Source organism: Bubalus bubalis, chromosome 3 (assembly GCF_019923935.1).
Source record: "Bubalus bubalis isolate 160015118507 breed Murrah chromosome 3, NDDB_SH_1, whole genome shotgun sequence".
Classification (NCBI taxonomy): Eukaryota; Metazoa; Chordata; class Mammalia; order Artiodactyla; family Bovidae; genus Bubalus; species Bubalus bubalis.
In genome coordinates this window covers 104,348,475-104,375,434 of record NC_059159.1, presented here as the reverse complement: position 1 = coordinate 104,375,434, position 26,960 = coordinate 104,348,475, and the positions used below count along the sequence as shown (strand labels likewise).

The 26,960-nt window shown below is 42.9% G+C and overlaps 1 protein-coding gene across 3 annotated transcripts in view; it reads left to right on the top strand.

Annotated features, from left to right (window-relative positions):
* VLDLR (very low density lipoprotein receptor) overlaps positions 1–26,290 on the top strand; it is a 32,176-nt gene extending 5,886 nt beyond the window's left edge. The window contains exons 2-19 of one of the 3 annotated variants that reach the window (XM_025281563.3): positions 7,295–7,414; positions 11,588–11,710; positions 13,106–13,228; positions 14,869–15,240; positions 15,343–15,465; positions 15,556–15,678; positions 16,121–16,240; positions 16,345–16,470; positions 16,962–17,133; positions 17,996–18,214; positions 19,652–19,770; positions 20,339–20,478; positions 20,813–20,954; positions 21,789–21,935; positions 23,131–23,214; positions 23,605–23,685; positions 24,539–24,708; positions 25,619–26,290. In XM_025281563.3, coding sequence (XP_025137348.2) covers positions 7,295–7,414; positions 11,588–11,710; positions 13,106–13,228; positions 14,869–15,240; positions 15,343–15,465; positions 15,556–15,678; positions 16,121–16,240; positions 16,345–16,470; positions 16,962–17,133; positions 17,996–18,214; positions 19,652–19,770; positions 20,339–20,478; positions 20,813–20,954; positions 21,789–21,935; positions 23,131–23,214; positions 23,605–23,685; positions 24,539–24,708; positions 25,619–25,654 — 2,540 coding nt within the window. In that variant the 3' untranslated portion in view covers positions 25,655–26,290. The remainder of the gene's footprint in view (positions 1–7,294; positions 7,415–11,587; positions 11,711–13,105; positions 13,229–14,868; positions 15,241–15,342; positions 15,466–15,555; positions 15,679–16,120; positions 16,241–16,344; positions 16,471–16,961; positions 17,134–17,995; positions 18,215–19,651; positions 19,771–20,338; positions 20,479–20,812; positions 20,955–21,788; positions 21,936–23,130; positions 23,215–23,604; positions 23,686–24,538; positions 24,709–25,618) is intronic. The other 2 variants (XM_025281564.3, XM_025281566.3) reach the window with 2 other exon arrangements.
* The last annotated feature ends 670 nt before the right edge of the window (positions 26,291–26,960 follow it).

Genomic DNA, 26,960 nt, shown 5'->3' with positions numbered 1-26,960 from the left:
GCTCAGAAAACCTGGAAAGAATGCTGTGGGTGGGGGGAGAAGTCTGTAGTTCAGACCAGTTTCTTTAGTGAGCTAATAAATCAGCAGATGTGTCAGGGAATACCCACTAGTGCCTAAAGAATCTTTCGATGTCAGGCACCAGTTCCCAAGATATAAAGACACCTTGCAGGCCCTGCCTTGAGGGATCTCCATCTGTAGAGATGGAAACAGGTAGGTGAGTACATCCCAGTATGTGAAAGCTATGTGACAGGCACAGGAGATGATGAGAAAGCAGCCAAACCACCCTCAAGTTGGTCAAGAAAGGACTTGTAGATATCATTCAAGGATAACATTTGAGTGGGGTGGTAAGCAAGACGGAAAAGCTGGGGAAAATGGATAGGGAACCAGACTCAATCCTAGAGCCATGGAGAAGCCTGCCAGTGATCCCATCCCTGGCATTCCAGGCCTTCCTTGGCTGCCTGATTCACCATTTTGATGTGAAGAGAGAGCGTGGCAGCCTGGAGGCAGAGAAACAGGAGATCAATTTAGATTAGGCGAGAGCTTGGACACACCCAGGGCTTGATGGCAAAATACCAGGGGAGAAGGATCTGGGCTCGTTATTGAACTACTGATTTAAAGTAAGCAGTGGGTCAATCAGAGATGGGGCGCAGGGGGAGGGGAAGACGGATTTTTAGAAGAACCTCTTCACTGCACATGCCTTCATGGTATCTGGGTAGACTTTACCTAATAGCATAAAGGCTTTACATCAGGGATGACATCATAATGTCTGCTGTTAGATTGACTGTTGTCATGTATGCCCACCTAGTGATGTGCAGGGGTGGGTACTGTAGAGTGCAACGCTGAGAACGAAGTGGTGGAAGTAGTCACTGGCTCGTGGGTAGAATCTTAGCCTCCTGACCTTCCCGCAGTGGTTTCAAAGTGTGGTCAGGAACCAGCAACATCAACATCCTCTGGGAACTCAACAGAAATGCAAACTCAGGCCCCACACTAGACCTCCTAAACCAGAATCTCTGGTGTGGGGGCGTATGGTGTTTTAACAAGTCCTCTGCGGACTTCTGAAACCAACTTGACCTTGAGAAACACTGACTTTTCCCACCCACAAAATGAATAACTTCCCAAATGTATCAGGAGGGCCTTTGCTCATTCTAGACCAGAAATCCAAGCACAGTGGTTCTCTAGGAAAAGAACTGCAGGAGATATTGAGGCAGCATTTTTTTTTTAATCAAAATAGGGAAGGAAGCGAGGGCTCTGTCTCAACTATAAGGCTATGTTAGGATAGGGTCAGCCTGACAAGTGATACTACCTCATTCTGGATTAATTTAAACTGACGCTACTACCCAGATCACAAGTCAGCAGAATATTCTGGAAGGAAGTGGTCCCGGTCAGGTGCGCTCTTTGGTATGCATGCTCAGTCACATGGTATCTGGAGCCAGACTACCCAAGTTCAAATTCTAGTTCTGCCCAAGGTGATCTTGGCAAGTACTGTCCTTCCCTTTTCCAAACAGCTTCCCTGATGTGTAAAAGGGGAATGGTAGTTTTGACAGTGTAGTATTGGAAAGCTAAATCAACTGAAAGAGTGAGGTCTTAGAGTAGTGTTTGGCTAACAGTAAAAAAAAAAAAAAAATTAAGTTATTTATCCATGATTCTCAAGATCATCTCAATCCACTGTAAATAGGGAAACTGACAATTGAACTGTAGGACTGAGTGAATCAGAAGGATTAACCTAATTATTTCACAGTGTTGGAAATGGCAACCCACTCCAGTATTCTTGCCTGGAGAATCCCATGGATGGAGGAGCCCGCCGGGCTACAGTCCACGGGGTGGCAAAGAGTCAGACACGACTGAGCGACTTCACTTCCTGATTCTGAGAGACTGACTTAAAGGCCAAAACACAGCTCAGACCCTCTTTCTCAGTTCTTCTTACTAACCCTGGAGGAAAACTTCTTTGCTGACTTGGAAAGCTACTTGTCCTAAAACGAGTTTTAACCTAAGAATAGAAAGATTGGCGTTCAAGTGGCAAGCAGTAGAAGTGAGCTCAACTAAAAATAAATGCCCTTGGCGGCCCCAGAAGTGCCAAAACAAATGGACTGAAGAAATCCCAGGAGATGATAACACCGTGTGCTCAGCAATGGGAGGCCTGTGAGAGATGGGAACATGTGGCCCTGCTAGTTCCAGCAGTGCGGCAGCCGCAGCCCCTCTGTACAGAGTGAAGTTCCTGTCTGAGCCTGACACAGAAACATCTCTTTGTTGTGGGCGTTTCTTTTGGACCGCTCCTGCAAAGGTGCCACTCGGAGCCCTGCAGAGAACTCTGGCCCATTTGGAAGGCTTGGCATTTACTGTAAGATCTATACAGTTTTTTTTCCCCAAAGCTTATGTACTGTTCTTCCATATTAACCCTTGCAGGGACAATTAGACAACAATAGCAGGCTGCCTGTTAAATGCACGAAAACCCCTGCGTTTCTTGGAGCCAGTGAAATGCCAGCATATCTGGGTAACAACGTTACCTGTTTAGGTAATAAGCAAGGCTCCCGTTTGTCGAGTCTGTTATCAACCGTGTGACAAAAACCAAGGAAATCGTCAGTGTTTCTGGGCATTCAGTCATTACAAATGTCAACAGCCATGTAGATGACTAGGTCCAAGTGACTTCCAACCCTCTGGCCCAGAGGCAGGGGTATTCATCTTCAGTATTAGAGCTGAAAGGAGACCCAGGTCTAGTCCAACTGTTTGATTTCTTAAAGCTGTAGGACCCTTCCAAATTCTTACACAAAATTTCAATGTTGAAAAGAAATACTGGTTGAAACAGAGACAGAACACCCAGGTTCCCTGCTGTCATAGCCTTTCCCCTGACTTCAACCACCTCAGTGCTGCAAAAGCATTCCCGTGAACCCCATGACTTTGAAGAACCCACTAAAAATCCCATTTATTCTGACTTTTCATCTTTCTGAGCAAATAGACCCTGAACTAGAGAATGCCTAGCGTTTCAACTTATAACTTATTTTTTTTGAGGCATCATTGGCTTTAGCTTAGCCTAAGCATTGAAAGGACCTTGGGTGTCGACGATTTCAAGCTCACCCTGTTCCCTTTATGAAAGTATAATACTGAACTGGAAACTTAACTGTCATGGCTGGAAATAGACTACAAGGCCACAATCCTGTAATCCCCCAAAGCTTTGCAAACCAAAAGCTTCTTAACTCCTTTGGTGCTTCCGATTCTCCTGGAGCTCTGCACGGCAGCACTCCTAGGTAGGTACCACAGGTGTAAAGGGAGACTCTTCTTGAAACCTGGACAGAAAACCCACTGAGCTGCAACCAGGTGGCTGAGCTGTCCCCTCACACTGCCCCCACCCTTCACAATGCAGGGAATTAAACAGAACTAGGAAACCCTGTTGGAGAAGGCAATGGCACCCCACTCCAGTACTCTTGCCTGGAAAATTCCATGGATGGAGGAGCCTGGTAGGCTGCCGTCCATGAGGTCACTAAGAGTCGGACACAACTGAGTGACTTCACTTTCACTTTTCACGTTCATACATTGGAGAAGGAAATGGCAACCCACTCCAGTGTTCCTGCCTGGAGAATCCCAGGGGGAGCCTGGTGGGAGGCCGTCTATGGGGTTGCACAGAGTCGGACACGACTGAAGCGACTTAGCAGCAGCAGCAGGGAGCCCTGTGGCTCAAACAGTAAAGAATCTCTCTGCAATGCAGGATACCTGGGTTCGATCTCAGGATTGGGAATATCTCCTGGAGAAGGAAATGGCAACCCACTCCAAGATTCTTGCCTGGAAAATCCCATGGACAGAGGAGCCTGGTGGGCTACAGTCCATGGGGTCACGAAGCGTCGGACACTGAGCGACTAACACAAACACAGGGAACCCTGTCTGCCCAAGAGCAATCTCCCAAAACAAAGTGCTTAGGAAACAAGAAACTGAGGCATGGCCATGGAGCTTAGCATCTTTCTTCTCCTCTCTTTAAAGAAAGGGCCCTTTATAAAGTCAACTAGCTTTACCCAGCCCCACCCCAACCCTGCTCCTCTTTTAAACAAGCAGGGATGGCTGGTTAGTAGCATACTCCACTCCAACCCCATTATTTACCGTTCTTGATGGAGAGCCGTGTGTGCTGTGGTAAAACGTAGCTTTATGACCATTAGGCAGAAGCTTGGGTGAAGTGGAAACATCTGAGATAAGAAAAGGTAGAAATTTTTTGTCTAAAGATAATGGAATAAACACTAAGAAAATGCCTGTGTCTGTCCTGAGTCCACTCAACAGCCACTCCTGAGGTAGCATTGCTGGGGTTTTAACCCAGAATTTGTTACTGTTGATGACTTGTATGTTACAGTTACGTTCAGAGAGCCTCCTTAAGGTGACAGTGGACTAAACACCAGCCTTAGACTATTGTGTGCCCATCTTTAATCTCAGAGCAGCTTGAGTGTCTGTAAGATCTGTAGCTTCAAGACTCATTTTTAAAGAGATCTGCCAGGTACCTAACCCCGAAGTGGAAAACCATTATCTGTTTTTTACTTTAAAGTCCTGTCCAAGTCAGATTATATGGTTATCTTTTCCATGCTTTTTGCCTCTCATTTTGACCAAACAGCTTCTGGTAACAAAAGCCTTTTGAAAAGGTATTTTGACTTTTCTGTCATATATGTATATTTCTGTTTTCTGACTATAAATTGTTCTTTTTTAAAAAAACTTTTCAAATAAAGTACTCAAAGTAGATTCTTACCACTCCCACAACCTTCAGAGGTAGTATGGATAGAGCACTATAGCCAGTGGGCCCTGGTTCAGATACCCCCCAGCATTTGGCTTCAGTCCCTGGTCGGGGAACATCCAAATGAATAAATAATAAAAAATGGTTAAGACTGTAAATGTTAAAAAACCCCAAAAAACTGGGGCTGGGCAGAATTCCCTGGTGGTGCAATGGTTAGGACTTAGTGCTTTCACTGTTGGGATCTGGATTCAGTCCTTGGTCAGGAAATTAAGATCCTGCAAGCCATGTGGTAGGGCCAAAAAATTAAAATGTTTTAAAAAGTGAAAAATGAAATATAGTTAGGAAGTGCCATTGAGTCACACCCCTTTGAATCTGGGTCCCAGCTTAACTAGACTCTTGAGGGCAGAGTGATACATATAGTTTTGAAACAGGCACTTTTAGTACCTAAGTAATCACACACCCATATGGTAAACTAGGACCACCTTTTAATCTTCCCGGGAACTAGCCACAAAGCCTAGAATGCTCCTAGACAGCAGGGAGTAGCTGATAGTAGGGAGGCCAACTCGAGCATTGTGTACATAATACAAGAGTCCCAGTCCGTGCTGGTCACTATAGCATCGGTTCTCATTCCTGCCACAGCTGCAGATGCTGAAAGGTGCAGGAAGGCTCAAGGCTTTCTGCTTGAAGGCCTCCCTAAGGATTCTACGTGAACTGTATATCTCCACTGGCTGGTTTTCTCGAATAGTTGCAGTATATCAGCATTTAGCAACCAGATCTTTGCCTTTTATCTCAAAGAAATTGCATCCTCCAGGAGGACAAACCTGCTAATGGTAGGAAACACCTGAATATTAGCTGCCCCACGCCCGGCAAAAAACGAGTGCCCTGCTTCCAAGTGTTCGTTCTTGCCATTACGTGAATTATATTCGTCCATGGAGCACAGGAAAACAGGCTCAGAGAAATAGAATCCAGGTGTGTGGCTTCACCCTGTTTTGCTGTTCTCGCATCACTAAGTTAAAAATGATTTCCCTTTATTTAGGTGTGCAGAAAAGGGAACCCTCCTACACTGTTGGTGGGAATGTAAGTTGGTACAGCCACTATGGAAAACAGTATGGAGGTACCTTAAAAACCAAAAATAGAACTACCATATGATCCTGCAATCCCACTCCTGGGCATATATATGGAGAAAGTCATAAGTTAGAAAACTACATGCACCCCTGTGTTCATTGCAGTGCTGTTTCCAATAGCCAAGACATGGAAGCGATCCAAATGTCCTTGGACAGAGGAATGGATAAAGAAGATGTGATGTGTGTACATTTGGTTGGCCAAAAAGTTCATTTTAAAAACCCAAATGAACTTTTTGGCCAACCCAATACAATGGAATATTACTCTGCTATTAAAAAGAAATGAAATAATGTCATTTGCAGCAACATGGATAGAACTTAAGATTATCATACTAAGTGAAGTCAGACAAAACAAAAATCATATGATATAACTTATATGTGGAATCTAAAAAGCTGATATAAATCAACTTATTTACAGAATTGACTCACAGACTTTAAAAACAAACTTATGGTTACCACAGGGGAAATGGGGGAGGGATAAATTAGAAATATGGGATTAATATGTATACACTACTATATAAAAGTAGATAATCAACGTGGACCTAATGTATAGCATAGGGAACTCTACTTAATATTCTGTAATAACCTATGTGGGAAAAGAATCTGAAGAAGAATGGATATATGTATAACTGAATCACTTTGCTGTACACCTGAAACTAACACATTGTAAATCAACTCTAATATAAAAATTAGATTTAAAAAAATTATCTCTCTTCACCTCTTAACTATGTCTTCTTCATGCTTTTTGTCTTATCTTGGAGTCATTTTCTAAACATATCTTTTTCCAATTAGACTCAAATTCTAAGACAAGGAGCCATGTGTTAACCTCACCTCTATCCTTGCCACCCCTTCTAAATCTCCTTTACTTTGCTCATAATAGAAACATCATTGATGAGTAACAGTATAGAATGTGGGCAAGAAATGCCATTAAAGGATTAGGATTTGGCTGCATGATTATAGTGACACAAAATGACTTAGACAAATGAGAGAAATGAGTCCACGGTGAACCCCTGCCCCGCCACCTGCAGTTTGTAGGCAATCTACGTTCCTTATATCTTGGTCTGGCTTCATTGACCCAAGATCACTATTCCAGCCTCCATGCCTAGTTTTCAGGAGCCAGAAAGGAACAAAATTGAGGAAACTGGATTCCCTGTCCCTTTGAGGATATTTCCTAGAAATTGTATATACCATTTCTGCTTACATCCATCAGCCAGAATATCCCATGGCTATGCCTCCTGCAAGAGAGACTGGGAGATCTAGTTTTATGTAGATAGTGTGTGCTCAGCTAAGAACTCATTACTGTCAGCCACTGCCCCGAGGCCCATGCAGCTCTAGCCCCTACAGTGTTACAGCCTCTGAGGCTGCACCTGTCCCTCTGAGAGGACGCCTATCCGTGGGTTTCAAGTAACAAGCATCTCTAACTTACCATCCGGGTGTCCCAGCTTAGCTAAGTGTTCCCTCCTGCTTTTAGGAAGAAAAGCCAAATGTGAAGCCAACCAGTTCCAGTGCACGAATGGCCGATGCATCACACTGCTGTGGAAATGTGATGGGGATGAAGACTGCGCTGATGGCAGTGACGAGAAGAACTGTGGTGAGTAAAGAGCTGCACAGTCTCACCTGTCTCCTCACTAGGACTTGGGCATTTTACTGAAAAGGGATGACATTATCTTCACTTCTACAAATGTGTCAAGATTCTGAATCCACTCCTAAGAATTGCTCTGAACCAGAGTCCAAAGATTCTATACTTTCTGGTCTAGGAGGAATACAACTGAGTGTGTGAGGTTATTGACCTGAGTACGGAATCATGAAGATAAAGTGGAGTTCCTTTCAAATGAAAGGACCTGGTTGATCTTAGATCAGGCAAACTTTTGGTGTAGGAAGCTAGGGAAAGGGAGGGGAGGACCAGAAATAGAGACAGAAGATTGCTTAGAAAAGACTTTAAAAATTCTCAAATGGTTTTGACCCCCAAAAAGCAAGCCATGGACAGTAAGAAATCCCTTGCAGTTTCAGAGATTAATTAATTCCTGTCATGTTTAGTCAACTTCAACTAGCCCACCAGGCTCCTCTGTCCATGGGATTCTCCAGGCAAGAATACTGGAGTGGGTTGCCATTTCCTTCTCCAGGGGATCTTTCGGACCCAGGGATCAAACCCGGGTCTCCTGCATTGCAGGCAGACATTTCTCTGAGCCACCAGGGAAGCCCATTTAGTTGCTAGGTGTAGTCAACTAGCCTATTTAGTCAACTTCAATTTGGATTCTACAAGCCATGTTCTATGAGTCCCAGTAACTCATAAGCCAGCCCAGATCAAAGATCAGATAAGGATGCTTTTACAATTCCTTTTCTCCAGAGATGCTAATTTTAAAGCACTAGACAGGATGGGAGACATTCTCTTCCCAAAGAAAACAGGGATACCTGTGGCGGATTCATTTTGATATTTGGCAAAACTAATACACCAATATTTGGCAAAACTAATACAGTTATGTAAAGTCTAAAAATAAAATAAAATTAAAAAAAAATGTTGTAAAGTATAAAAATAAAATAAAATTAAAAAAAGAAAACAGGGATATGCCATTATACCGATCGATCAGCATTTATTAAAAGATTATTGTGAGAAATGACTGCTTTTGCAATTGGTGTGACCTCTCGTTAAGCCAGGACAGCTGTGAACTACATGTCATGATGACATTTAGGGACCTTGAATACAAGCTGAAGTTTGCTTTATGATCCCTTTGTTCCATGTCATTAAATTGCTGAAACAAGGCTGTTCATGAATGTCGGTGATAACGTTGTCTTTTACCTTTTAAAAGACATTACATAAAGATATCTGCTAGACAAATTGAAAGTACAGAAGAAAAATAGAAGCTAAGTGTAGTTTTCATCAACTGCTATCTTGTTAGGCCCTTGCCTACTTCATGCATCATTACTAAAATTCTGTAGTATAAACATCCTGGCAGGCTGTCCTGTGCTTGAGCTCTCAGAGCAGTATCAGGGATGCCTGCATGCCAATATGTAAATTAGTAGCTCATTTGGAAGCAGAGTAAGTCCATTCTGCAATCTCAGGAAAGAAGCTTATCTCCAGTCTCAGGACCAAGAATAGTTCTATGTGACATGTTTACATCTTTGCATTCCAGCACTAAGATCTTAATCTACTCTACAAGATATTGAGCTCCATGCTCTTTCTGTGTTGCCTGGATAATATAATTCTTTCACTAGTTTCCTCACTAAAGGACCTCCCTCTTGTCAACCGTGCTCTTGCTGTAAGTAGCAATTCTTATTCTATGCTGAACTATGTATTTGGCAAAACCCTTTTATGTTCTTAGAGAGTAATTATTATCTCCATGTTTGGAAGTTTTGAAGTCTTACTTTACCATCTGACTACCTCAGTAGAAACTAACCTGGGTCATTGTAGGGGTCATCACTGGCTTTTCCTAAAATAGTCTCCACATCAATCAGTTCTAGCTACATCACAGAAGACCTGGAAGAGATAAGGAGGTAGACGTACACACAATCTAGATCACACAAAATGGGAGAAAGGAAATATATTCTTGGCCATAATTTGTCTCTGCCTTCCAGGTGTGAGAGTAGAGAAGGAAAGTGGGAGCTTTGCTCGGGAAGCTGTGAATGCTTATATGGAGATGTTCTGCCATGAAAGGCTACACAATTACTTAACACTTCTAAAGCTACTTCCTATTTTTCCTGTCCAACCTCTTGATGTTGAACTTGGTTACAACTTCAGCAGGGCTTTTTCTTTCAAGCATGTCAACTAGCATATTTAGTCAACTTCAACATGGATTCTACAAGCCATGTTCTATGAGTCCCAGTAACTCATTCTTCTACAGGTGTTAGGCTGAACTGATAAATCAGTAACTCAGATACCCTCAGTATGGAACTAGCAGTTCTCTTTCCCCATGACACATCTAAATTTCCATCCATCTCTCAAGGCCCAGTTCAAATAGCCCATCTTTCCCCTCCCAGTCTGTGTTCAGAATGGAGAGAGAGAAACCCTAGCAACCTACTGACCCCATGTGTCTCTTGTTCACTTTGTAATACAACCAATCTTTTCTATCCCTGTAACATCTTATACTTTGTAAATTCATGAGGTCTCTTTATAACCATTGCCTACTCTCTCTTTCACAACTTCTGAAGAGTATCACAGGGTGAATTACAATAACCGAGACCCTCTGGCATCTTTCTACAGGCTCAGGAGAAGATGGGCCTTGGATATCACTTAAACCATGAACACTGGGGTTTGAGCATTTCAGTGACTTTAGAAGCAGGTGTGAATCTGAAAATATGGCCTTTCTTGTTCCCTCAGCTACACAATTTTAGGATATAAACAATCCTTTTCAGATCATCATAATTGATCATCCCATCTTGAGTTCTAGAATTTGACTATAATCCTGTCTCTCCATTAACCATGCTCATTGCTCAGTTGTGTCCAGCTCTTTGCAACCCTGTGGACTGTAGCCTGCCAAGCTCCTCTGTGTGTGGGATTTTCCAGGCAAGAATACTGAAGTGGGTTGCCATTGGCTTCTCCGGGGGGATCTTCCTGACCCAGGGATTAAACCTGCATTTCCTGTGTCTCCTGCATTGGCAGGCGGATTCTTTACCACTGCACCACCTAGGAAGTCACCCCCTTAACAATATCTGAGGCTAACCCAGAGCAGCCCTCTGGTTTTGTACACTCTGAGTTGAGAGTTGTACCTGGCTTAAACCCCTGACTTGAAGTGGCCTCTTTCATATTTTCAATAAATTGTTGACTTTTAGCTTATTTTCCATTCAGAATATTTGTTAAAGAATGACTTAACTGGAAATTCAAGTAGAAAGTATAGGCACAGGGGCAAAGAGGAATATAACCTAAGAAGGATGCTCTTGGAATGCCCTATGTGGTTCCTTGTCAAGACTCATCTTACTCCCTGGGTAGGGAGTTCCTCAGGGGTAGGATGACCACGCTGCTGGCTTTGCTTAGCACAGTCCTGGAATGATGTTTGTCTTCCTGGTAAAAATAAGAGTACCCTCTTTCTACTGAGTCTGTGTCAATTTGGACAAATTACACAGTCACCCTAATTAAGGAGAAAAGTCTGCCCTAGTAAGAATTAGTAGCAGAACAGATACCTTGTCTCAGGCTGTTTAACTCTAGTAGCCAGTTATGAGGACTGGCAGCTTCCATAGTAAGTTCAGGGACTTTTAGCTGGTTGATGGGAGCCCACCCTTTGGTTGCTAAATACAACTTCTCTTACACTCAGATTTGAGCTTCCTTTATTTCTTATCCAGTGGGTTCCTCTGCCCCAATAGACCTGTAGGGGTGACAGTATTTGGTAGTGGAGCTTGGCCTTCTGTCTCTATGCTAAACCCATGTATTGTTACAAGGTGGCCCTAAAACAGTTATATTGTGAGCCAGTTATAAGATGAAATGTTTGACTGTTAAACTTATGAAGCACTTAAATGATTTGGAAGAAATGTATGAAAAGAATGAACTTATTACTCAATCTCAGTGTTATAAAATGGGCAAGAAGTTCATTGGAAGGGATCCCTTGACCTCAGTGTCCTCCAAGTCTCTCAAATGATCACCTTCCTCCTCTAGGGGAAAGGGAGGGGAAAAAAAGATTTTTCTAAGGTCCTGCTGGATATTGGCAGTTAACTGCTAATTGACTTAGCTTTGTTTTTAGAGTAAAGCATCTCAAATACAGTTGTACCCCTAATGGGAATGTAGGGCTCTTGGGTGAGTGACTTCAACTTTAACCCTGCAAATCCACTTCTGTAGTGAAGAAGACATGCGCCGAGTCTGACTTTGTATGCAACAATGGCCAGTGTGTTCCTAATCGATGGCAGTGTGACGGGGATCCTGACTGTGAAGATGGTTCTGATGAAAGCCCAGAACAGTGCCGTGAGTGTGACTCGCTTTGGACTTGAACTTTCCCAAGCTGTTCCATGTCTCATAGCTCTAAGTATTATATACTCTAAAACTTGCTTAGTTTTCCTTGCCCTTCTTTAAAGTTAGGCCAGTTGACTCCAAGGTCAGTCAGATCATTATCAGTCAATCTTGAATAATATTAAAGAATGTTCTCCCTAATCTTCACAAGACTGACATTCTCTTGGGTAGCTTCACTACTGAACATTTAATACTGAAGCCAGAAGATTTAAGAACTCCTTGACTAGGTGCATAGATTTCAAATGTTCGATGATAATGACGCTGAGCAGATGGTACTCTGGTCCTGGAAGCTAAGTCAAGATGTGAGGGTCCCCTGTCCACCAAGTGTAAGCTTTTAGATGCAGAGTTTCTCATGTTATGAGAAAAAAATCTACTGCTGAAGGGGTAAGGTGACTGGAAACAGGATGATATGAGTGACTTTAAGAAACATGTAACCTAAAGGTATTTAAGTGGGGAGCTTACAGCTTGTTCTTATGTAAGAGAAACTTCATAGGTATGCAAATACACATGTGTCCTTAGGCTTGACATTCAGGAGAAAGTCTATGACATCATAGAGGAAGATGATGTGGGATAGATAAATTAGAATCATTTGCATATCCTGGTGAAGAAAGTTTTCATGTTCCTTCTAAGGCAATAGAGGCCTGCTAAAGCACTAAAAGTGGAAGTCTAATATGAACAAAGTTTAGGTCTGGAATATAAGATTACAAAGGAAAATTAAGCAAAAAGGAAGAGATGTGTGTTAATTGTAGTTCTCCAGGCAAGAAGTAAGGTGAATAAAAGCACTGGCCAAAGGAGGTGAGTTAGCATAGGTGAAGACGGGTTCCACAAAGATCCAGCTCCAAGTTTTAGTGGGGGACGACCCTGTAAAGTCAAGAATTAGAGGGTGCCCCTACTTCACAAGATATCAATCTGAAGGAGGCCTGTGAAGAAATTCAGGCAAAAGAAGACTTCATAGGTATTAGACCATCTGGCTTTTAATGAAGTTGGCATTCGTTGCCAATATCTGGGTGTGTCACTTGGTACCCAGCAAATACATAATGGTCAAGGAGCAGGCCAGCCAAGGAACCCAACCATGCCAAACAAAACAAAAGCCAGGAGTGCACACGCCACAGAACCTTGACAGAGTAGCACGGTCAAGGCTCTCGGGTGGACTGCCAGGTAGCCTAGGCTGGCCTGGCTCCCCAGCCATGGAGCCGACGGAAGATCTGCCCAGGCTCCAGCTAGTCAGTCGAATTTCAGCTGTGTGCCCGGCCACTGAGTTACCGATGTCACCACTTCCAGGCAGCACAGGAGCAGCAGCTTTGTGCTGATGAGTTCGGAGGCTCTTTTGAGACTGTATGTCATCAACAGATATGAGAACATGCCGCATAAATGAAATCAGCTGTGGCGCCCGCTCCACTCAGTGTATCCCAGTGTCCTGGCGGTGCGATGGTGAAAATGATTGTGACAGTGGAGAAGATGAAGAAAACTGTGGTAAGAAGATCAGTGTTGAGTGGCTTAACCCAAAGACCCTCTTGCTCCAAGAAGGGTGGGCGTGAAGGTGCAGTTGACTTGACTTGCTTTCTAGTGACTTCACTACCTGCTCGACTCCTTGTCTTTCCTAACTGCCCTCAAACTCAGAGAAGTGTGCATGGTAACTGACCATGGCTTGCTTGGCTGGTTCTTCTAGGCAAATAGAAATAAGAAGGTAAGTCCTCCAAGGCACTTCCATGTGGAGATGGCTCAGTGAAGCAGCAATTGTGTGAACTCTTGTCTTGGTTAGGACAGCAGCTCGTGGGCCTTCCTCACTTGGGTTCCATCAAACGAGGAGACTAAAGCCAGCAAACCCATCCCCAGGTTGAAACTGGATCTGCCTAGTGTGATAAATTACTTGAGTCTCACACAAGCATTCCTCAGCCCCCAAACTAGATTCTCTTTTAACCTTTCCAAAAGCTAAACTGGAACAGAAGGACAAATTAACGTCTTGCTGGTGATACCCAAAGAAAACTCTAGCCAACCGGTGGTACCTTTGTCTCCTATCACAGTTCCTACCTGTAAAAACTAACTCTGTTTCCTAGCCTTTCATGTTTCTGCTCTTGGAAAACATGTAATAAAATGCTCCATGTTATAGGCGAGGCCCTGGGAAAGTCTTTAGGTTGAACAGACATTGTGTTGAATGTTCTTTCAAGCATCCACCTTTTTATAGGGCCTTTAAAACCATAGCTGCTGAGCCTGACAGGTATAGGCCTCCTGATGCAGTAAGTGTACAATGAGTTGAGGGCACTTGTGGTCGAAACACCAGTCTTGCGTGTAGAAGTCACATGCCAAGGTCATTACCATTGCACCTAGTCCAATGAGTTTTGGCACTGAATCCTAGAACTGAGCTTTATGTACTGGTAAGCCATGGAGCTGCCAAGTGTTTCCCTTTTCAATCTAGACTTTGCTTCCCAAGAGAGTCGTGGTCTCCACCCCAATTACCACCAAATTTTGACCTTTATTAATTTGGCAGGAATCTGAGTCAAAGTATGAACTGACTAGCTTATCATTATCTAGCACACCTGGCTGCTAGATTGCAGTTCTAGCCCCAAAAGTGACTTTCTAAAACTTGAAAATATTTAAGACCTGTTACTCCTGATCCTGATTGGAAGGACCAAAAAAGAAGGAACCGTGTATGGTGGTATAATACACGGAGACTTCTTTTTGGTGATGGTGTCACAATGCTTATTAGGAGTGAATGTTTGCTCATGTACCTGATGCCTGATCATCTCAGCTCAGGATGTAGCCTGGCCTGATGAGGAGTGTAACCATTTAAGGAGAACTCATGTCCACCTTTCCCAATGAAGTATCTTGTGACAGTTTAAGTTATTAATTGCTGTCCCTTTAAGATGCTTCTAGTCTTCATCTATTTTCTCATTCCTTCATTTCTGTTCCTCTTCAAATGTCCTTGTCTGTTTTACATGTTAAGGCTGTTTTCCGGTGTTCTGGGAAATATTGATATAATCCAACTTTCGCTTTTAAGTTAGGTGAAAAAGCTGGGGTTCATGATCCATGACCTGCATGTTAGATTTGGGGACAAGAGGCCTGAAAGGACAAGTCCTGATGAGTTTTCAGTGGGACATCTCGTCTCTCAATAGGCAACGTAACGTGTAGCTCTGATGAGTTCACCTGCTCCAGCGGCCGCTGCATCTCCAGGAACTTCATGTGCAACGGCCAGGATGACTGCAGCGATGGCAGCGATGAGCTGGACTGCGCCCCACCAACCTGCGGGCCCCACGAGTTCCAGTGCAGCACCTCCTCCTGCATCCCCATCAGCTGGGTGTGCGACGATGACGCAGACTGCTCGGACCAGTCGGATGAGTCCCTGGAGCAGTGTGGCCGCCAGCCAGTGATCCACACCAGGTGCCCGGCCAGCGAGATCCAGTGTGGCTCTGGCGAGTGCATCCACAAGAAATGGCGATGCGACGGGGATCCCGACTGCAAGGACGGCAGCGATGAGGTCAACTGTCGTAAGTCACTTTCCTGTCAGTGTGGCATGCTCAGCTCTCACCCAGGTATCCACCAGGGACACTTCGGCTGACTTCACCCCATGCCATTCTCTCCCCCTGTAGCTTCCCGAACCTGCCGACCCGACCAGTTTGAGTGTGAGGACGGCAACTGTATCCACGGCAGCAGGCAATGTAACGGCATCCGAGACTGCGTGGACGGTTCTGATGAAGTCAACTGCAAGAATGGTGGGTGTCCCCTGGTTGTGGGTTGTTAGTCCAATGGTTGCTCTGATCAGATCCACTGATGGAATCTCTCTTCCGTGTCTTGGTTTGTAGTCAATCAGTGCTTGGGTCCCGGGAAGTTCAAGTGCAGAAGTGGGGAATGCATTGATATCAGTAAAGTGTGCAACCAGAAGCAGGACTGCAGGGACTGGAGTGACGAGCCCCTGAAAGAATGCCGTAAGTAAAGGGGTTGCGTGAGGACAGAGTGGGGCAGGTTAAGCAGACCCAGCAGAGCTAATGCAGTTTAGAGCCTGCCTAATGCCTGGGTAAACTACTTTAATGAATTAGGTTCAGTTGCTGGGCTTAAAAGTGAAATGTTATGACTTAAAAGTGCTGACAAAGTAGTTCATAGTTTCATCCCCTTAATGATAACCAATCAGCAATAGAGAACCTTGGCTAAATACTGCTTAACCAACTGTTAACTTGCCAAGAGATTGGGTTTACTATTTCCCCAATACAGGCTGAGATGTATATCTGCAAGACACATTATTCGATCTTGAAAAATCATGGGTTTGACTAGACTATCTAGACAAGTTATCACCAATAGCCTGGATTTTAAATGTTAATAGATCAAATATCAATTTTAGTATTGAGTAACTCTACTACCTTTTTATTTCAGATGTAAATGAATGCTTGGTTAATAATGGCGGATGCTCCCATATCTGCAAAGACCTAGTTATAGGCTATGAATGTGACTGTGCAGCTGGGTTTGAACTCATAGATAGGAAAACCTGTGGAGGTGAGTTGAAGAACAGAGCCTGAGAACAGGGGGTGATGGGAAAGGTCAGAAGATCTCTGTAGATCATCTAGGAAAAGCAAGACTAATTCTAATTTCCCTCCTAGATATTGATGAATGCCAAAATCCGGGAATCTGCAGCCAAATTTGTATCAACTTAAAAGGCGGTTACAAGTGTGAATGTAGTCGTGGCTATCAAATGGATCTTGCCACGGGCGTGTGCAAGGCAGTAGGTAAATGGACTTGGACTAGTGTTGCTCTAGTACTTTTATGAGCAAGTGCTCATGAAAGGTACAGCCAGTGACTACAACAGTCAAATGAAATATGAAAATAAAATAGTACTTGAGAGCAATGCTAGTAAATTCACAGTGCAATTGCAGATGTTAGATAGCAAATCATTGCCTCAGATGCCTGCCTTGGTCAATTCCTTTTACATATGTATCATGAATACCTGCTTATTCTCTGCTTCCAAAACTTGAGTGCAATTCAAATAAGTAACTTATTCATCAGCTGCCCTATTTTGTTGAATGCTGTGACCCAAGGATGGCCTTCTTAAACAGTAGGAAGTGCTCGAAGGCCCAGGGGCACGGACTTCGGCAAGAGTACTCCTGAAGTGTTCAGCAGTGCCCTCACTTTTTAAGTGCACCTCTATTGGCAGGAAGTAACTTGGAAGGACCTTGTCTTCTTTCAGCAAAGCTAAATTAACCTGACTCCTGTCTTGCAGGCAAAGAGCCAAGTTTGATCTTCACCAATAGACGAGACATCAGGAAGATTGGCTTGGAGAGGAAAGAATATATCCAACTAGTTGAACAGCTGAGAAACACTGTGGCTCTCGACGCTGACATCGCTGCTCAGAAACTGTTCTGGGCTGATCTAAGCCAAAAGGCCATCTTCAGGTAACTTACAGTTCCATTCTTGGTGTCTTGGTCTAAGTCATTGTCACTGGCCTTTTGAAGGTTTGGAGAAATTTCCCTCATCTCTAGTTCCAGTCTAGCATTGAATGTCAGGAATGTTAAATCTAAGGGGCTTCCCAGGTGGCGCTAGTGGTCAAGAACCCACCTGCCAATGCAGGAGACTTGAGATGCGGGTTCAGTTCCTAAGTTGGGAAGATCCCCTGGAGGAGGGCATGGCAATCCAATCCAGTATTCTTGCCTGGAGAATCCCATGGACAGAGGAACCTGGCAGGCTACAGTCCATAGGGTCACAAAGAGTCAGACACAACTAGAGCAACTTAGCATACATACACATTAAATCTAAATACTGATTCTTTAATTATTAAATTATTATCAGTTCCTCATTTGAAACTAACATTTGAAACTAACAATCACCTGTAAAATAAAAGATGGCTACAATTATAAGATTATAACAGGTAACATCTTAATTTCTCTGATGTTCTCCCTTTTTTTTTTTTTTTTTCCAGTTAGTTGAGTTAGTTCATAGTTGCTACAACTAACATAGTAGTGGTAGCTTTTTCTTATTGGGAACTGTAGAAACTCAGATGATAGTTACTGAAGCAAATAGTTTCACTTAAGAGTATGGTGTTTTTGCAAGTAGCATGCAGACCAACAACAAGATCACCTACAGTGTTAGTAGTTTGGAATCGGTAAGCCGCGTGGTTACATAATTTAAGTGTTGAACTATGGGGTTACTAGAGTTCATTCTGAACAAAGTAGTTGACCATGTTGTGAGCAGAAAGTCCATTCTCCAGGCTCCGATGGTGTCAAACTCTTAAATTTCTTGTGACCTATTCTGTTTCAGTGCCTCAATTGATGACAAAGTTGGTAGACATGTTAAAATGATCGACAATGTCTATAATCCTGCAGCCATTGCTGTTGATTGGGTGTACAAGACCATCTACTGGACTGACGCGGCTTCTAAGACTATTTCAGTAGCTACCCTAGACGGAACCAAGAGGAAGTTCCTGTTTAACTCTGACTTGCGAGAGCCTGCCTCCATAGCTGTGGACCCGTTGTCTGGGTTTGTATTCTGTGTTTTTCATCACATAGACTTTCAGATGCTATCTGTGTAGGTCAGGAGCTTCCCTTGTGCCTAAAATAGTACTGAAATCCCAAGATTTAACAGCTCCCTACAACAAAGAATGATCTAGTACAAGATGTCAGTGGTGCCATGGTTGAGCAAGCCGGGAATGGACTCATCTATATGACAGGCCCTCCCTGAGCAGATGACTGCTAGTTCACATGAATGAAACAATTCTGATTTGAGATACATCAAAAGCTGTATCTAAACTCTTATGCCCACCCAGCTTCTGTGCAAGTGATTTTTTACACTGAAGTATAGTTGATTTACAATTTGTTAATTTCTGCTTTTTAGCAAAGCGATTCAGCTATATGTATATGTGTGTGTGTGTGTATGTATATATATAGGGCTTCCCTCGTGGCTCAGACGGTAAAGAATCTGCCTGCAACATAGGAGACCTGGGTTCAATCCCTGGGTTGAGAAGATCTCCTAAAGAAAATAATGGCAACCCACTCCAGTATTCTTGCCTGGAAATATATATATATTTGGAGATACATAAATATACACACACACACACACATATATACACACATTCTTTTTCATATTCTTTTCCCTTATGGTTTATCACAAGATATTAAATATAGTTCACTGTGCTATACAGTGGGACCTTGTTGTTTATCCAGTCTATATATAATAGTTTGTATCTGCTAATCCCAAACTCCCAATCCACCCCTCCCTTCTCCCCCATGTCCCTCTTGGCAACCATAAGTCTGTCTCTATGTCTGTGAGTCTGTTTCTGCTTCATAGATAGGCTCATTTCTAAATGCAAGTGATTTAATTTTTGTCTGAACACTTTTATCAGGTTAGCTCTGAATGATCCAACCTAAGTAGTCACATGAGTTGTGAAGATTTTGGTAACCACGTTATCTCTAGGCTTTCATCTAAGTGTGCAAGTTGTCTGAAAGTCCAATGAAAATAAATAAACCTCTCTAGAAACATTTCACTGAGGACTTCCTCCAAATTGCCCCTAAATAAAACAGGAAAGCAGCTATTAGCAATTTGACCAAGGCTGTAGTAATCACAAGTGATTCCCATGAAGCCTCGCTGTGTTCTCACAGCCCAGCCCTGGGTGTCTGTAAAACTTACCAGATACTCGCCTTTTACTCTCTTGAAAACATTGGCCTTTCATAAAGGAAATATATAACCTGTGACTTCGGGCTGAAGTTTAATATCAGACTTATATAGTTTAATATAGTTAATAATGAGCTTGTCGATCCAGAGTGTTAACTTTTGTTTACCCAGAACATAACTTTGACCCTTAAGTGGTACAATTTATACTCTAGAGTTTCCCATTTACTCTTTGAACATGTATGTCTCAAGCTACAACTTTATTCCTTCTAAACCACTGAAGCTGATTTCTAATTTAATTCTTCCCAGCTTTGTTTACTGGTCAGACTGGGGTGAACCAGCTAAAATTGAAAAAGCAGGAATGAATGGGTTTGACAGACGGGCGCTGGTGACAGCGGACATCCAGTGGCCTAATGGAATTACACTTGGTATGTGCTTTCTTCCCTCCTCAACCACGGTTTGACTGTCTGCAGAGTTTTACTAATCTCTATAGTGAATGCTGGACTATAGCAGACAACTCTAAGGTTCCTTCTTAAGCAGGGATTTGTGATGAGAAGAACGAAACAGTACAAATGGAATGGTGGACTTAACAAATCACTTGCTCCATAATTACTAGCTTTTCTATCCATCTGGGACGACTATGTGACATGAATTAGGTGAACTCTTATCATAAACACTCCTTACCTAGGTGCCTTACATTTCCTGAATTTCAGGGCACTTCTGGCTCCTAAGGGGAGAACAACAAAATGCTGGCCTCTTTTAATATGTCTGTGATGTCACTAACACTTGAGTCAGTTACTTTGACAGTCTCAGGTACCCCTTGAGTCCCCCCAGATGTATGTGGGTGCAGATTCTGCACGCTGCTGCACAAGGTTTGGGGGACCCTGTTAAGAGCCCCTGCTATAGGAGGAACAGTGAAAGCAGAGTACTGGATTCCTTAGATATTTTAAATGGAAGCAGACCAGTTCTGACTTCTGACCATTCTTTTCCTACCAGACCTTATAAAGGGCCGCCTCTATTGGCTGGATTCCAAATTGCACATGTTATCCAGTGTGGACTTGAATGGCCAAGATCGCAGGATAGTCCTGAAGTCTCTGGAATTCCTAGCTCATCCCCTGGCACTCACAATATTTGAGGTAAGATGTGTGTCTCACATTTAAGCGTACACCTCTGAGTTACTGTAGCAGCTTGGAGAGAAAGAATAGGGGAAGGAGGGAAGGATGGAGGGGCATGACTCGAGAAACCTAAACCCAAACCTGGGCCATCACCTAAAACCTGGGCCAGTTGACATACTGATTCCCCATAGCATTTTAAGAACCTGAACTTGCTTCTCTTAGAGTTTTACATCTGACGTCCCAACCCAGCCTTAAATAAATTTGATCCATTAAATTGGCAGTAAATAATAATGACCTTAGAGACTGACTCATGTTGATCCTACATGTACATACTAATTTGGGGGTTCTGTTTTAGGATCGTGTCTACTGGATAGATGGGGAAAATGAAGCAGTCTATGGTGCCAATAAATTCACTGGCTCGGAGCTGGCCACTCTAGTTAACAACCTTAATGATGCCCAGGACATCATTGTCTATCACGAACTTGTACAACCATCAGGTATCGTGGGGAAGCAGAGCCCCTCTGGCTACTTTCAGGGCAGCAGCCTGACACAGTGCCCTCTGAGTATCAGCAGCTCCCTAGCAACTCAGCTTGCTCCACGATGGAAATTTCCCCCCACTGGACCCTCCCTCCAACCCTTCAGACCTGGTGCTCAGTATAGTCTGACTTACAGGTCAAAGAGCTTCAGAACTTCAGCTTTGAGCTTCCCTCCCAACTGTCAGCCTCCTGACTTTTATATCAATCCCTTCCATCCCCCTTGGCATTCATTCCTTCTTGCTACAACTATTGCACTAAGCCTCCAAAGTAGCTTTTATGCCATCACCTTTCCCTCTCTCCACCATGACACCTCTTGTATGGTACTGTATAGATGCTCAAACACATCTGGGCATGTGGTCTCCTGCTCAGAATACATGACTGGTTATATCTAAACGAAACCTCTAAGCCTCCCCGTAGCTGGGTTCCTCCCATTCTGTGGGAGTGAGACAAAGCCAGAAGAGCATGCTTCTCTCCTTCCTCTGAGCTTTGGCTGTAAGCTTTGGACCGATAGTGAAGCCTCTGCTCACTCACCTCCTTTGCCCACCTCTTCCCTCCATACATCTGTGTACAGCATAACTCTTTTCCTACTTCCAAGAAGTTTCTCTGGCTCTGTGTGTCCTTAGAGCATGCTGCCTGTACTCCTACTATTTATCCTTCATGAGTATTGGCTTCACTTTAGGGGTTGACAGAGCAATCCTTAGAGACAAGGACTCATGTCTTCAGCATCTAGAACCAAGCTTTATGTATAGCAGGCACTGGAAGACCCATTTTGAAAAGACTTTTCTTTCTGAATAGGTAAAAACTGGTGTGAAGAAGATATGGAGAATGGAGGATGTGAATACCTCTGCCTGCCAGCCCCACAGATTAATGACCACTCTCCAAAATACACCTGTTCCTGTCCCAATGGATACAATCTAGAGGACAATGGCCGAGAGTGCCACAGTAAGGCTTTTTTCCTTTTCAACCATAAGCAGGAGCTACAACAGGCAATAGGATAAAACACTAGCTATAAAAATTAGCCTGGATTTTAAGAATTCCGTTTTAACTCACTCTTGGAATAAATTAGAGAACGTATCTGCTACCAACTCTACCAAGAGTTCGTGTCATTCCTTGAGGACTGACTTCTAACTCACATAAGATGAGTTTATGGGTGACTATACTGGTTTGTACCAGTTAGTCCCATAACAGCACTGATCCAGCCAACTTGCAGATTCTTAAAGTCTTGACATTGTCCTTCAAAGAAAGGGTCTGAAATGAGGCTTAATGAAGGCCAGGGCTCCAGGAGAACTTCTGGCCCTCGTGGGTGACATTATCTTCAATTCATACTTAAATGAAACTTGCATCTTGGTCTCCTGTTCTTAGCTTTTGACTAAGTGGCAAATTAAAACTTACATGTTGTGAATTAGGATCTCATAATGTGAGGTTTTTATTAGCATGATACTGAGTGCCTGCAGGGACAAGCTCGGTTTACTGAGAAAGCAATTACAAAACAATTTGACAGTGAGACTAGTATGCCTGGTAATATGGTTTTGAGAGCATTTCTTGCAACTTCCAGGAGCCTGGGACTTTGCCTAGAGAGGTCATTAAGTGTGGCTGTATATCTTTTTTTTTTTTTATCATTTTTTTATTTTAATTTTTTTTATTGTATTAGTTTTGCCAAATATCAAAATGAATCCGCCACAGGTATACATGTGTTCCCCATCCTGAACCCTCCTCCCTCCTCCCTCCCCATTCCATCCCTCTGGGTCGTCCCAGTGCACCAGCCCCAAGCATCCAGTATCGTGCATCGAACCTGACCTGGCAACTCATTTCATACATGATATTTTACATGTTTCAATGCCATTCTCCCAAATCTTCCCACCCTCTCCCTCTCTCACAGAGTCCATAAGACTGTTCTATACATCAGTGTCTCTTGAATTGTCAAATTCCCAGTGCTTACAGTTCTGCCCAAAGACTTGTGTATCTGTGGTTTTGCTGAGGTTTCCCTTAGTTTTGACACATCCACCATGCAACTCTGTTCAGCAGTGGTTTGTCAATTTCCCAGTGTTAAAATACCCCACCGCATGGCTTGTCTGGACTAAAGAGCTAGCCACTCTGGAACCCTGGCATTAACCAGGTTATTGGTTTTATAATTCAGGTACTGCAACTACTGTGAATTACAATGAGACAAAAGATACCAACACAGCAGAAATTTCTCCAACTAGTGGACTAGTTCCTGGAGGTATTGGGTTCAGTACTGCAAACGGTTAATCTCAACTAACAGCCACAGTCTTTGTACCTGTCCCTTACATCATTAATGCGGCCTTTAACTCCTCGTTCTGCTCCTAATTGGTAACCTGTATTTAAACTCCAAAGACTTAGAACCTGCAGCTCTTAGCCCGACCTTACTTAGTAAGACATCTGTGAGAGAGCTGTTCTGTGAAATGGCTGTTATAACATGAGACTCACAAGTACTTCTAGACCAGTTGTTCTTATAGACCAGGTATACAATTGGAGTAGATACTGAGCAGCAGTGGTGGATGCAAGAGGCCATGAGGCTCTCTACCAGGTGGGTGAATTTCTAAGTCTGAATTCAGATCCTTCTAAACTGATGCCCTTTATTCCCCTGTAGGGATCAACGTGACCACAGCAGTATCGGAGGTCAGTGTTCCCCCTAAAGGGACTTCTGCTGCCTGGGCCATCCTTCCCCTCTGTAAGTACATTCCCCATACATCTGGATCCAAGGAACTTCATAGACACTGGACAGCTGTTTCTAGTTCATCTAGAGATGCCCTTCCTGTAGCTCCTTGTACTGTCACGGCACTCCGGACACTGAATCACCCTTGGCCCCTCCCCAAGCTGGCATGCTCATTTAAGAGTCCATAACCTTCTCTACAGTGGTGTCCTTAGCACTGCAACTGGAAGGCGTGAATGTTCAGTTGTCATGTACAAGATGCTCAGTGCTTTCTACTTCAGAGGTGTTTGTCTGGCTTTATCCCCTTTCATAATAAGTCCGTCCCAGTGAAGAGCACTTTTCTGTTCCCCTTTGAAATATGTATAATACTTCATACAGAGGAGATACATGAGTTCTTAAATGATTTGAGGAGTTATAGAAGGTACATTAAAAATAGTTAAGCCTTTTCAAGCCCAGGAAGAAGAACCTCTAACACTATTCTATGGCATGTGAAATGTGAGGCAGTATGCTACAGTGGTCTCTTTATCCTAAATTATGGGATTCCAAGCTTAGCTAACTCACCAGGAGGACCATCTGAAGAACTCTCCAGAAGCTTCTGAAATTTGAACTCGATCAGCCTGGGGAGGAGCCAAGGACTCCACAACTGCCCAGACGGAGGTGTCTAGCTATGCATCAGTGTCTATAAAACAACACAACCTCTGGTCTGAACTTGTTTTAAGCTCCTAGCCCATTTATATTCTAATTTCTAGTCATCCCAGCTTCCTAAAACATGAAGATTTTATTAGTTAACAATCATGGATTCTTGAGCATCCTCCTTTTTTGTATGTTTTGAGACTAGACCTTGATTAGTCACCTTCTAACTTTTTTTCAGTGCTCTTAGCAATGGCAGCAGTAGGTGGCTACTTGATGTGGCGGAATTGGCAACATAAGAACATGAAAAGCATGAACTTTGACAATCCTGTGTACTTGAAGACCACTGAAGAGGACCTGTCAATAGACATTGGTAGACACAGTGCTTCTGTTGGACACACGTACCCAGCAGTAAGTCAGCTCTGTGTCTTTATGTACATGACTTGCAGTCAGACATTTTAGAAAGGAGACCACGACACAAGCTATGATTGCCTGGGCTGGAAAGAGCCATTAGAACCATGGAGTCACCAAATATTGGGTTGGTCAAAAAGTTTGTTTGGGTTTTTCATAAGCTGTTATCAAAAAACTCAAACAAACTTTTTGGTCAAGCCAGTACTTCATCTACTCCCTGAAGATTAGACAGTCTAGCCTGTTAGAATTTAAGTCGCTGACAACTGTCTGCCCTGAACAGAATGACAAGTCAACTTAAGGACATCATTGTACAATTTAAGATATTTTGGGTTATGGAAGCTACATGTAAATATTAGCATGAACCAAAGACCTCCTTTTTGAACTTAAAGCAGGTGCCTATAGGGTGGGTGACTTAAAGTCAGTGTATTGAGCAAGTTTCATTTAGCCAAAACGACCAAATGCTTGAAAATCACCTATCCCACTTCATAGAGCTATCCTTCCTTTCAACACTGGAGTCAGTCACTTGATCTTCAATTGAAACCAACATGGAGTGTTTAGCCTTCACTTTTGGAACAGTCTGAACCAAACAAGTGCAGAGCTCTGGTGAAGCAAGAGTGGTGGTCAGTTCATGCCACATGCATGTCTTTTCACATTTTTATCCACAATCTAAGATCATTCAGGAGAATAGGCAGAATCAGTCACACTGTTTTCTCTCTCTATCCAGTAAATATAGTTGAATTCAAATTAAAATGCATTAGTGATGCAACTCAGTACAGTTTGGGGTCTGGCTTCCCTTCTGGGCACCTTTGGTCTCTGAATGAACAACTCAAAAACAAGGTTTGCTTAGAAAATGAAGTTGCTACCAACAAAGGAATCACCAAACTCACTCCATGCTTTTTCTGTCCAACAGATATCAGTTGTAAGCACAGACGATGATCTAGCCTGACTTCTGAGACAAGTCACGACCTTTGAAGTCTGAACCAGTGAAACCCCCCACTTTGGAATGGTAACCAAGCCAGCAGCTGAAGCCTCTTTCTTCCTCCCATCTGGAAGAACATCAAGATATCTTTGCGTGGATCAAGCTTGTATACTTAATCATTTTTATATTACTTTTGTAAATATTCCCATCCACATTCTCCTTCAGTTTTGGATGTGGTTACCAAAAGTATCTGTAACCCTTGAATCTCTAAACAGTATTGCCACCTCTGGCCAAATATGCACTTTCCCTCGAAAGCCATATTCCAGCAGTGAAACTTGTGCTATAGTGTATACCACATGTACATACATTGTATAGGCCATCTGTAAATATCCCAGAGAACAATCACTATTCTTAAGCACTTTGAAAATATTTCTATGTAAATTATTGTAAACTTTTTCAATGGTTGGGACAATGGCAATAGGATAAAACGGGTTACTAAGGTGAAATTGCCAAAAAAAAAAAAAATTTGTAAACTAATTTTGTACGTATGAATGAAATCTTTGACCTCAATGGAGGTTTGCAAAGACTTAAGTGTTCAAACTACTGTACATTTTTTTTCCAAGTGCTAAAAAAAAAAAAATTAAACCAAGCAGCTTAACCATGGTTTGTGCCTATTCCTCTAGGATGAACTTCTATAAACAGCCTGAGTAGTATCAGGTGTTCTAACTAAATATATGAGCTCTAGATCTTGATGTTGTATATTGAAGCCTATAATATGGCTTGTTTCTCTTACAACTAAGTACTAAAAGAATGAGGTACCCCTTAATACTTGCCTCCCCAAATACTTCTTGTTTGGTAAAAGAAGCTAGTTTAGCCGGTACCTAGAACCCTTTGAGGAAATTTCCTACTCCAATTAGTTTCCTGATCCAGTAACATATGCTAAAGATTTCTATCAATTTTTTCTGTACTTGTCTCAGATTTCCATGTCCTAAAATTATGTGTCATTCAAGGAAAAGTGCCTTCCAGTGCATGGGTAAGAACTTTCTTTTACACATCTACACCATCGACCCTGAAGAACAGCTAGGGAGGTAACAGGCAGTGCCATTCTTGAACAGTCTAAAGCAGTGGTTCTCAGTGGGGTTAAGGTCAGCATCTGCATCATCTAGGAACTTATTAAACACGCACATTCTTAGGCCCTACTCTGGACCTGCTCAATCAAAAGCTCTGAGAGCAAGGTCCAGGAATATGTGTTTTCAGAAGCCCTTCAGGTGATTTTGATGTAAACTAATATTTGAAAACCACTATTTTAAAGTGACTTCATGGAGAATCTATA